The following is a 12,571-nucleotide window of genomic DNA, read 5'->3' on the forward strand; positions in this document are numbered from 1 at the left end:
GACCTAAATGACACAATCCGACAGAAAACTTTACTTGGACATGTTTGGGTGTGCAACTGCAGAGTGATAGAAGTGGTCAAGGTGAAACCTTCCATTAGCCATTTATTACTGAGATGGCTAACCCTTCTCTATGAGGTCTGTAGCAGGACTTCACGCAAAAGTTAAAAGGACACATTTGACTTTATAGACATGATTCATGGGACACATGAAAATGAATGACGATGTACAGAACTAATTGACCTGACAGCACCTTCAAAAAGCTGCTGTGTCACAGTTTGTGACCAGAGTCCACTGCTGTGTTTGACACTTCTTGTAAGGTGCCCTTGCTGCTCAGGGCTGCAGCTGTTGGTGATGTTTTTGGGAGTGTTGGGTAAAAGTCTGCAGACAAACTTTGTTTTCTGTAGAGGATCGTTTACTATAACGTCCACTGAGGAGGTCTGGATTAGGGTTCAAGTATTCCAGAAAGAAAATAACTTGTATTTCTCAGGTGGTGACAGAACAAGTGGTCTAATCATGTATCAAGTATTACAAATAATCTGCACTGCTAAAGTTCACGTCACCAGAAATCTAGTTTGCTAAATGTCAGCACGTTATCTCAGAGGAAACACGCGAGGGAAACGGAACGCACCCCCACACTCCGTCGGTGTCTCTCTTTAAATCATCCGTGCGGAAACAACATCCTCCTCCTCTGTTAGCGCCCGCTGGCTGTCATTCGTCCAAAGCGAGCCAGCTGCGATCGTGGCGCTGGCGGAGTGGAGCAGCGAGAGCCGCATGTAAATGAACACCTCCGTGTTGCTGTCACCTGAGGATCTACAGCAGAGAATTAGATGCCCCGTCCAATTCAACGCGGCGAGCTGACCTTAAACGTCTCGTGTGGAGATATATATATATTTTAAAAAGGTTAAACTGCACTACTTTGGAGCAAACGTTGTCCGCTGATCGTTGGCGTGTGTCGCCGCCGTTTCTCGCTACAACACGGTGAGTAATCCGCGAGTTGTGTGGCTGTAATGTCCGGCGCTTTATCGCTTGGATCACCTGTGTTTGCTGATGAGCCTGGCAGCTGCGATTAATCGATTGAGCGACTTCAAATACTTGGTAAATTCCCAGAAGCGCCCCCCTTTGAGGAAACCTGATGTAGATAATTGTGATGTATTGCGGAGTTGAAGCAGTAGATATGCTCTGACATCACAGCTTCATAATAAACGCTGCAAATTAAAATGAAGTAAATTAACTATTGCTTGTAGACAGTCGCGAGGCTGAAGGGAACCCGGGTCAGGTAGGGTGCATGAAATCAATTAAGCAATCTGTGATTGATGGTCCACATGACAGTCTTTATCCAGGCTGTGCCATCATCATCACCATTACGCATGTCCGTGGCCGTGCCTCTGCATCAATGATGGCAGAGAGAGAGAGCCTCTCGGATGCGATCGGAGAGAGATGATGTGTCAGTCCTTGAACCTCAAACATCCCACAGCAGCCTGACAGCCTGCGGGGGGGATCTGGATCCTGCTGCACGTCCTGCTGTCTGATGAGCATCTTGCATCTCCATCCTCTCAGGAGTCACTTTCGCCTCAAAGGCTAGTTTTGCCTCTTGAAATGAATGTCACAGATTTGGTTGGTTAACAGTTTTAGACCGTTTCCCGCTCATGTTTGGAGATTATTTTCCGATATCTTCTCTCCCTAGAGAAGTAGAATATCTGATGCATGTTTTCTCACCACAAGGAATTCAGAGTGGAGTTCTCTCCACGAGCGTGTAGTATGATGCGAGCCTACTTATCTGACAAAGCTGGAAACCGTGATCTCCCACACAGGAAATCGAACTTCATCCTCTCTCCTACAGGAGATTGTTGTTGGCAGAGAAGAAAAATCTCCTCCGGCCAAGAGATTTACGTGGGTTTACACGGCTCCATCGAGAATTGCACCGCCTTCAGACATCCCTGAGGCAAACACGCCTCGCCCAACTTGAGTGCCACATTGACAGACCAAATCTGAACCAGGCCCTCCCACGTTGGATGCTGACCATCAGTGGGTCAGCTGGAGGGAAATCCATCCCAAGTATGCTTCTTGCTGAGCAGCTGTGTATTAATGGTCCTATAATATGTGTGTACTGTGTTGTGCACTTCAAGTCGGGCGGCCAAAAGCAGCAATCCTGTTATGTTAGAGGGTTATCTCTCGAAGGTTCTCAACTGTAATATGATCTCAAAACGTGAGTGCTTTACCACCAGATTGTCTTATGACTCTTCTTAAATGATTGTCCTGTATAATCAAGGTTGCCTGCTTACACTTAATGGATGCATTTAGACTGAATTCTGTGCTGCCCATACCACATTAGGGATGATTGATCCGCTCCTAATGTCTTTCCTACACTACTTTGTAAAGTCTCAGCACTTTGCCCAATTGCACGGAAACATTAGCAGCTGCTGGATATATATGTGTTGACTGCATTAAATTGTGCTGCATGGCTGACTGCATGGGAGCACACGGCAACATGAAATAAATCGACGAGCTGCTGCCATGGGAGAGACTCTTCCTTGGCTGTTATTTAGAAATATTGAGGCTTTCGAGCAGCACTTAGGGATATTTAGTGTTGCTCCTCTCAGAGAGCTGGGAAGCTACCCAAAAGGTATTCTCAGAATGCACAAATTGGCCTTAATCGGACATTGTCTTCACTCGGCTGTCTTCGGGAACACTTTGTTTCTGCTGACTCCGTGAGAAAAAAATGTTGTCTTGCTTGTTTTTCATATATTAATAAGACACTTAAAGGCGCTGCGCTGGGAGTTTTTGGGCTCTTTTTGGGTACAGTCTTTCATTGGCAGAATATATCGAGATCTACTGATGTGAAACAGGACGTTTTAGTCCGCTGGTGGCCCGTGTTATCAGCACTCTGCAGAGGGACGTACATGTCTCGGAGCACATGCTAAGTGAGATTTTTTATTCTTCAGTCTAAATGAACATTCACACCTAAGACGTTTGCCCACATGCTAGTCCTTCAGATTCAAGAATCGTCCACCTTGTAAAGACTAATTCAAATCCCTGGTGCTTATTATCGTCGTCCACAGGCTCAATCTGGCACTTTCTCTCCCATCTGTGAGTCTTTACGTCTTTTTAAAAGGAATGAATGAAATATTGACCAGGAAAGCTGTTCTCACAATCTGACTCTCCTCGCATGCCCTACACCCCCCCTCCACGCCCCTCAGCATCCCTCTGATAATCTCACGATGGAAGTCGATGCTAAATTATGCATTAATTCTGTGAATTATATCTTTAAGCTTTTCATCAACATTGTCTTCCCCCCCCTCCCTCCAGTTACTTCTGTTTTTCTGCCAATGTTTTCTTAAAAATTTGGCCTTCATTAAATTTTCATTTGATGAGGCTCTATTTTTAGCCGTTGTATTTATTTCCTCCCCTTTTTTCAAAAACATTCAACAAAAAAAAAAAATCTGCAACTGGATGACGACGTGTGAGACGACCACTGCTTTGGATAGAGACATCAGCAGAGCAGCTCGAGCAGAGGGAGCGTCTGCTGCAGAGATTGTAAATGTTCCTCTGGGGATTATGCAAGTGCCAGACGTCAGATGTGACTTTTTAAAAGGGAACATAAGGAGCCCCTCTCCAAACGCCGCCTCCCCTCTACGGTTCCATATTGACCACTTATCCCCAGCATGTCTCTTTATTTCACGGATTTCACAAGACAGAGAGACTCTTTCTAGCAGCTTTGGAAGAAGGAAAAATGGCTTCATGAATAAGAACTAATTCAGATGATGGTGAAATCTGAAAGACAATTCCGTTTTGAGATGTACAATCGTCGCTCTTTAGCCTTAAACGTGTTGAAATCACACAACTCGGTGGCGGTATGTAAATGTTTAACAACGTGATGTCCATCTCACAGCCTGTGATCTTTTGTTCAGGAGAGTGCCTCTCTGCCGACCCCTGCTGACCATGCGGAGTGTGTGTGCGGTGGTCCTGGCGCTCGCCGCTGCCGCCCTCAGCTCGGCAGACTCTGACACGCACAGACTGAGACACGACTCCAACCTGGATATCTGTATCCTTCTGCTGTGTGTGACTGAGTGTGTGTGTGACGGAGTGTGTGTGTGACTGAGTGTGTGACTGAGTGTGTGACTGAGTGTGTGACTGAGTGTGTGACTGAGTGTGTGACTGTGTGTGTGGCTGAGTGTGTGACTGTGTGTGTGACTGAGTGTGTGACTGAGGGGAAACGTTTCTCTGACTTTTTTTAATGTGACAGATGGCTGCGTGAGAGAGCATTTATGTGAGTTATGCCCATGTGGAGAGCGTGTGTCCTCCTGACCTTCTCTTATTAGACAAGCGGCTGTTTGAGACAAAGAGGAAAGATCAACTCAACGCGCTCAAAAACCTTGTGGAGCTCAACGACATCAACCAGCAGTACAAGATCATAGACATCATGCTGAAAGGACTCTTCAAGGTGTGTGTGTGTGTGTGTGTGTGTGTGTGAGGCCACTAGTATCAAAATAATAATAAACAGCTTCTTCCACGAGCTCAACCAGCTTGTGCTCTCAGCAGATTGAAGAATAAGAAGGTCCGCAGCCCGACAGAGAATTCAAACTCTCAAGGACGACTCGCATAGTCAACCTTCAGCGGCTGAAATACATTGTCAGCATTTTGTGTGTGTGTGTGAGAAGAGTGCTTAACAATGTTCCTTCTTTTATCTATTTCCCCGTTTCTTTTTGTGCTCAGTTTGTGTTTAAACCACAATATGACAAAGTGTCTTCTTTTAAAAGACGGATGTTGTGTGTGGACACTGATTCTTCTTCACACAACTGTAAAAGTCAACAGGTGAACAGGTTTCAAACACGTCTAGAGTTTTTCTTTTTGTTATACTTTATGATCCAAACTTTATTATAACCTTCTTTCTTCCAAACCTGTGGTCAGTTGCACAAAACACCGTAGGTTAAGATTTTTGCTTTAAGTCCCAGTTCAGGTTTCCCTCAAATAAAATCGGTTGCACAAAACCACCTTAAGGTTTCCTTAAAATGTTTAAGTATTTAAGGTTATCTCTTTATCTTGGAGTTATACTTAAGGAACCAAGTAAGCAACCAAAGTAAGGGAAAACATTTTGTGCTGCCTTAACGTTTTCCCTTAACGTCAGAAACATTTGAAGGGATTCTGTGCAACAACCTTCAGTAAGTTCCTCTGGAAGTGTCATACTTCATTTTTTTGTGTAACCAACCACAGTTTTTCTGTGAAGTTTCGTTTTAGGAGAGTCACGTTCTCAGCAGTAAAAGTGTAAAATATCATGATAGGAAAACATTTTCCTTTTTAAAAATCCTTTATTGTGTTTTTTACCTGCATTACCACATCAACCTAAATCCACAGCACATGGGGTACAGCACATAAACCTCGCTATTGAGCTATGTTTCTGTTTCTTAAGGTGTTGGAGGACTCGAGACAAATCCTGGTGGCGGCCAACATGCAGCCTGATGACCCTTTCCCAATGGACGATAAGATCAAAGAAGGTCGGATTCACTTTTACACCTCGGCCGTTTCTCATTTCCAATGTCTTATGCTTATATAAGCCCCTTTTTTATTTATCAACATCTCTAGTGACTTTCTGGTCTCTCTCTCTCTCTCTCTCTCTCTGTCTCTGTCTCTGTCTCTGTCTCTCTCTCTCTCTCTCTCTCTCTCTCTCTCTCTCTCTCTCTCTCTCTCTCTCTCTCTCTCTCTCTCTCTCTCTCTCTCTCTCTCTCTCTCTTTTATATCTATCAGCACAAATGTATCATCAAAATCTTCCTCCTCCTGTCCTTCTTATTAACCTACAATGATATTGTAAGACTCCAGTTTCAATAACTTAAACTGATACTGAGCTAGTGAGTCGCTCACCTCGGTGGCGCTTCCAGTCCATATGACCCAGTTTTTTTATACATGCATACATTCTGCCATTTATTTTTAATTATTTAAGTAATTGTTTTGCTCCTCTCTGTATAACTCTGCGCAGCTTATTCCCATGTGGTGGAGAATACAGCGTTTTTTGGCGACGTGGCGTTGCGTTTCCCCCGTATTGTCCACCACTACTACGACCGGAACACAGACTGGGACGGTATGCTGCGCTGGGGACTGAATTTCTGTAACCAGACAGGAGTTTTCACAGGAGGAGCCCACCAACATGTCCTCACACTTGTAAGAATAGAAAAGCACCTATCCTGTTCTTACTGTTACTAAAGTTACCTGTTGATAACAGTGTTGCCACAATCCACTGAGGTCTTCTGCAGTGAGAGCATAAAAAAAAGGATTCTAAGCTTTTGAATGCCAGCTGTAAAAATCCTGCTTTTGACTGGCTGAAGGTTTTTGAGAACACTATTCTACAGAGCTAAACAGAAAGTATTGTTGCTTAGATAAAGCTGCTGAAAATGTGAAAGCAGACCACATTTAAGGGCCTTGAAAATGTGAAAGATCTGTCACAATATTTAGTTTATTTTTCCAGTTTTCTGTACTTTTAAATCCTGAGCAAAACGTTATATATGATGATGCTTCCTTATTGTGAAGTCTAAATGCAGAATTCAATGTAAGTGCATGAAAGGAATCCCTTTATCTGCAGGAGAGTATGGTGAGAACATGGAGAACATTTCATGGCAATATAGCGCACAGTGGTGTGAATGTGGCTGGTGGTTCAGTTTGTTGCAGCCGTCACACATGCAGCACGATGCATCCTCCGCTAATACCGCGCTGCTAAATGTGTCATTTGTCATCCAATTGGTCCATGATGTGTTGAAACTTAAAAGAGCAGAGCAAATGGCACTCCCTGTTTAATGTGTGGGGTTAATAAACTCAACTCTTACGGGATTAATCTTTGATTTTAGCAATGTGCCAAACGGATTATATTGTGGATTAATTCTGAGACCTGAAGCAGCAGCAGTTAGCGTCCTGAAAGTGCATCCAGCCCGAACTCTCTCGTTTCATTTAGCCATATGATCTAATGCTGAAATGGTAAAATAAGATATAGTACTAAGAAATTAATGTTGATTTTTGTCTGCAGCTGCTTGGTTCTTACTGCTTTTCAGCTGCGGAATAAGAAGTGTGAGTGTCTCATTTTTGTTCTGTATCTCTTTTTGAATAAATGATAATGAGCCCCCTCCTCCTCTTTCCCTCTGTCATCTGTCTTTTCTGCTCAGATGTCACAGGAGCTGGGAATAATAGAGAAAACCCCAGACTTCATAAACCCGTACCGCACAGAGAGAGACGATGTGAGTAACATGCACACGTGTTGTTCCACACACACTCTCAATGACCCCCTTGACATCTTAGCGACCAGTAATCATATTAACACAGATCTTTGCTTTATGATACTGCTATCAGAAAAAGTCCCTTTAAATAACGTTCATCTCTCGGTCAATATCCCTCTCATCTGCTTCAGGTGCTTCACACTGCCGAGGCTTTCCAGAAGATCCTGAGGGAGGAGGAGAAGAGGAGGAGGAAAGAAGAGAAGAGGAAAGAAATCAGGAAAGGTCCTCGCATCTCCCGCTCCCGCACAGAGCTATAGCGCTGCCCCTCAGTGCCTGCGGAGAGCAGAGAAGAGGAGGAAGAACAGTCCACAAGTGGTGGCTTGACTTGTAGACTCCGGTGACAGGGGAGGAATTAAAAGCTGTCATCACTTGTACAAAAGCCAGGTGCTCTGTTGAAAACAAGAGGAACCCTCAAGGTGACTCCAAAAAAGTGAAGTGGCAGTGGTTAGTCAGTTTCTGACAAAGGCTTGAACAGCAGTTCATGTACAGCGGTGTGTAATTGGAAAATTGACTGTAAATGCATCTCTGGAATAAGAGTTGATAAGGGAAACTCATTTTTGATAACTTGAGGATTACATAACTGTACTTTGGAATATAATTAATTTTAGTATAATCTTTAAGTAAACCCCGCTGTGTTGTGTCTGGTCTAGATTTAATGTGTCTGAATCCAATATGCTTCAAAATACGTGTGTTTGCCAAATATAAAATTTGTTCTCTCATTAAATTTGGCTCATTGCTGGTTTAAGTTAAGCTTGAATTGATGATGGAATACTGTTTTTAATTTTTGTTAAATGTTTTCCTTCAACTGAGATGTGTTAGATAGTTCTAGAGATATGTTTATGAGTAGGCATATTTATGTTCTTATTGTTGCTCAAACTTTAAAGGACACATCTGGTGTTCTATTCGCCTGAAGGACAGTATTCTTTAATTTGTTTATCATTTTGTGTCTTTTTTGAATATAGTTATTTTATCACCATCAGTGATTTTTTTCCTTTTTACATATTTGCCATTGTTTTTTACAGCAATCTCTTGTTTCAGCTTAATGCCCTTTTAGTTAATAAGAATTATAATTATTTTATCCTGTTGGAAATATCTGTCAACCAGAAAGCCAGTATATGAAACTCATCCTGCAGCCCTGCTCCTAATTTTATTTTTAGTCTTTTTCTATTTATCTTAGCTGGAAATTGACATATTTTAATGTTTTAGATCAATGGAATTGAGATTGATGTAATTTTGAAATAGTATTATGACTGTTATACAACTATATGTATATTCAGAGAAAGAATATCATTGCTGCAGAATGAACAAGCCATTTTGTTATCAAATTTAATTAAATAAAGTGACTCTGATATGTACAAAAAACCATGCATTTCATATTTCCACATTGCACAGTGAGAGTGAAGATATACGTTCAGTCTGTGGTCACAGCTCGTTGTACAGATCAGCCGACAGAGGGCAGGCAGGCACCAAACGGACTCGGACTAAAGTCCAATGTTTTTGTTTGGGTTGAGCAGAGCTGGACCCAACATTTAACTGTAGCTACATTCAGAAGATAACTACAGTAAAGCATAAATGTAGAGAAGAAACGGCCTCTTTCAGCTCAACTGAGAGAGGTGTCTCATAATAACGTGGACTCGGGTAAATTAATCTCTTCATGTCGTGATTGTTGCTGTTCGCGTCATAAATGAGCAACTCGCTAAAGCTAATGCTAATGCTAATGTGGAATTAGCTGTTGACTGTTATTTGTTCAAACTAGCTAGCGTTGGCTTGCTAACATTACGGGTTTACAGCGTTGGATAGAAATGTCGGTCTTTACATTTGGTGTCGAGGTTTTTTATAATTGTGTCGAGTTATAATTATCTAACCTAAGCACCTCGCGTTAGTGGCTATTATAACGTTTACTGTCTGCTAACCTATTCAGTTGTGTTTCTTTCCAGAACCTTCCTGACAGACACTGACTTTTCTAGGCTTGTTACATGACTTGTGTTGTCTTCATTAGCCTTTGTAATTGCAGTGAACCTATCAAAAATCTCTGTAAATGACAGACACTTATGTTTTGCAATGTTCCACTTGGGGATCAGGAAGAGAAAGAGGAGCCAGTTGATATGGAGGGTGAGAAGGAAGGAGACGATCTTGAAACCAGATGGACTGAAGAACTCAGGCTGGTCCTCATCGGAAAGACCGGATCAGGCAAGAGTGCGTCAGGAAACACCATCCTGGGCCAGAGGCAGTTCCTGTCACAGATCAGTGCCAGCTCTGTCACCCAGATTTGCCAGCTTGGGAGCACTGATCTCACAGAGGAAGAGGAGGATGGTCAAACTGTCACACGGAGGAGGAGGAGGAGAGTCACGGTGGTTGACATGCCGGGCTTTGGGGACACTCACCTGAGTGTGGAGCAGATCCATGCAGAGGTAGCCAAATGTGTGTCTCTCTCTGCTCCTGGGCCACACGCTTTCCTGCTGGTGGTGCCGATAGGGCGATATACAGACAATGAGAACCAGGCTGCCTGCGAGTTGACCAAGATATTTGGGGAGGATGCAGTCCGTCACCACACAGTCGTTCTTTTTACCAGGGGTGATGACCTGGAGGGCATAGGGATTGAAGATTATCTGAGGGAGACCGCACCTGCTGGTCTTAAAGCTCTGATTGAGAGGTGTGGGGGCAGGTACCATGTACTCAACAACAAAGACCCCAGCAACTTGGTGCAGGTTAAAGAACTCTTAATGAAGGTGGGCAACATGGTGAAAGAGAATAACGTAGGGTTTTACACCAATACCATGTTTTTCGAAGCAGAGGCTGCCATCAGGGAGGAGCAGAAAAGGATGTTGAGTGAGCGAGGGCAAGCAGAGGGGGAAGAACAAAATGGAAGCATGGAAGAACAGGATACACTTGCTAAACGAAGAAAGTGTGACTTGGAGTTTAACAGAGTAGAGAGCACCGATAGAGGATCACAAGGGGCCAGGAGGAGGGAGTTACAGAGAGGAAGGGAAGAGGATTTTAGGGTGGAGAGGTGGACAGAGGAGAGCAGAGGCAACGCCTTCAGCTTGATGAGAGACAGAGTTGAACGATGCAGGGACCAGTTCAGAGGCATGCGCACAGACCACAGCAGGTCTGTGAGCAGGCACCAGTCTCTCCGTTCATCCCACATGAGGAGGGAGGCTGCGCTCTCTGCTAAGGTGCTAGAGAGAGTTAAGATCCTGGTGGCTGCTGGAGCCACGGGCATGGCCGTGGGGGCCGTGTTTGGGGCAGCTGCCCCTTTAGCAGCCGCAGCAGGGGCATCTCTTATGGGGAACTCTGTTGGTTTTGCTGCAAGTCAGTTAGCTGGGATGTCTGTAGCGGGAGGCACGAGTGTTGCGAACGCTGTTGGGGCCATAGTGGCGGCAGCCTCAGGGAAAACTGCAGTGGCTCTGGGGGCAGCAACAGGTGGAGTTTTGGGTGGTTCTCTCGGAGCCCTTGCTAGTGCTGAAGCTACCAGTCCAGGGGAGGGCGCTCTGGATGCCCTGGGGCAGGTCAGTGTCATCGGGGCATCCGCTGTGGGGGTCGCAGCAGGTGTAGGAGGCACCATGGGAGCTGGGGCTGCGTTAGGCGCAGCTCTGGAGGGAGCAGCTTTCAGCACAGCAGCACTCTGTGGAGCTGAAACTGCATCAGTAGGGGGCGGGGCAGCAGGTGTAGCCAGCGCTTTTGTAGCTCAGAGTAGTTTAGCTTCACCAGCAGGGCAGCATGCAGTGGCCACTGTAGGAAGTGTAGCTGCAGGTACTGGGACTCCTCAGTGTGCTGCAGTCGGAGCAGCATTAGCTCGGGAGATGGTTGCAAATGCCCCTGTGGCTGCTGGGTCTCCTGGTGTTCTATGCGGGTATACAGGGCCCAGTGTGGCATCAGTGGCCAGCAGCGTTGTGTCAGACCCCTGGGCTACTGTAGCGGTATCGACACGCATCATTAGTGCAGTGGCTGAGATAGGCAAGGTTGCAGCAGGCATTGCCCTGGCTGGTGGTCTGGTGGTGAAGGTGGTGAAGGAAAAAATCAGATGTGGCACAGGAACAACTGAAGCCAGTTACTCAGAAAAGAAGTCGTATGAGATCTACTGGAACAAACAGGCCTAATCCAGTGAGTGAGATCATATTCATATTTTATTCCTGGCCTCCTGGTATTACACTCCAGAGTAGCTTCTCTCAGAGAGAGTTATGGCTGTGCCATGGGAAGCAAACCACCTCAAATATGCAATCACAAATTATAATGGATAAAGTAGAGCATAAATTGTAATTGCAAATATTGGTTGGAGCTGTTTGAGTCTCGTGAATTTGCAGTGCTGTGTGGGAGGACTAATAAAGACAAACACATTTTATCTAAATCAATTTTTATAAGATTGTGATTATTCTCATAGCAGTTTTGGTTACAAACCAGACCTAATGTCTTTATACACAGTTTTTTTTAATAAAGAGAAAATAAAAAGAGATATTTACTTCTGGGTTGCTGAAAATGTCACAGTTCAACCGTGAGCTCAGTTGAATGAATTACATTAATTTCATAAAAGATTTCAATTTGACTTTCTAAAGAAGAATAAGAAATGTCCTCAGGCGTGTGTTTCCTGTGTAAGATGAAGGTGTTTGTGTAATCAATCTTACTCATTGCAGTGATTGGTGTTGAAAATGAACAAAAAGACAAAAGTATTAAATCCTATATTTAAAGTGTTTGTACTGACAGTAGGTGGTTGTATTGCAGTGTTTCACATCCTGTAATATTTAAACCGTTTTTTCACTTATGTTTAAACATTAGTTTTGACCAGCCTGTTTTCAACTGGTGTAAATGTATCAGCAGTTCAGTGTATTCACTTTGTTGCAGTGAAATAAACAAAAAATAAAGTATTTTTCCTTTGTTTCTTGTTTTCTGTTGTTGAGTTTCATATTTTCTGCCATTACCAATTATCAACTATGTCACTTTAATGTATTAGCACATTTCTCAAGTACACCTGAAGGTGCTCGTGCTTGAGTATATTTTGTGAGAATTCTTTAATGCACTATATCTTAGATCAAATGGTTGGATTACATACACATGCTAATAATTCAACTGTATTTATATTTCATTTATTTGTATCTGTATTAAACCTTAAGTGTATTGAACAGCTAAAATACTGTATATTGCCTTTTCATTATGAATACAACCTGAAAGCTCTTCTTATAATGAAGATAGGGGGCGCGGTGTATTTAAATGACACTGAAGCTTCTGATGGTTGACGTACTATCAGACCACGGCAAAAATGACCTTCTCATTGGACGATGATGACTGGTCTCATGACAACAACAGATAGGTTTCAGCCA

At 43.7% G+C, this 12,571-nt stretch overlaps 2 protein-coding genes across 3 annotated transcripts; both read left to right on the forward strand.

The window, feature by feature from the left end:
* The first annotated feature begins 645 nt into the window (after window positions 1-645).
* On the forward strand, window positions 646-8,618 carry ccdc134 (coiled-coil domain containing 134). 2 transcript variants are annotated; one of them, XM_029437814.1, is made up of 7 exons: window positions 646-978; window positions 3,909-4,042; window positions 4,320-4,441; window positions 5,408-5,492; window positions 5,972-6,153; window positions 7,146-7,217; window positions 7,388-8,618. In XM_029437814.1, the coding sequence occupies exons 2-7, from the start codon at window positions 3,940-3,942 to the stop codon at window positions 7,511-7,513; spliced, it is 690 nt and encodes a 229-aa protein (XP_029293674.1). In that variant the 5' UTR covers window positions 646-978; window positions 3,909-3,939; the 3' UTR covers window positions 7,514-8,618. The 2 variants fall into 2 exon arrangements, with proteins under 2 accessions (XP_029293674.1, XP_029293675.1); XM_029437815.1 differs by lacking the exon at window positions 646-978 and adding an exon at window positions 1,126-2,055.
* Window positions 8,619-8,694: 76 nt separating this feature from the next.
* LOC115012266 (uncharacterized) lies at window positions 8,695-12,131 on the forward strand. Its single transcript, XM_029437803.1, has 2 exons — window positions 8,695-8,894; window positions 9,338-12,131. Exon 2 carries the CDS (start codon window positions 9,362-9,364, stop codon window positions 11,354-11,356), a length of 1,995 nt encoding a protein of 664 aa, XP_029293663.1. The 5' UTR covers window positions 8,695-8,894; window positions 9,338-9,361; the 3' UTR covers window positions 11,357-12,131.
* The last annotated feature ends 440 nt before the right edge of the window (window positions 12,132-12,571 follow it).

This window comes from Cottoperca gobio, chromosome 8 (assembly GCF_900634415.1).
Source record: "Cottoperca gobio chromosome 8, fCotGob3.1, whole genome shotgun sequence".
NCBI lineage: Eukaryota > Metazoa > Chordata > Actinopteri > Perciformes > Bovichtidae > Cottoperca > Cottoperca gobio.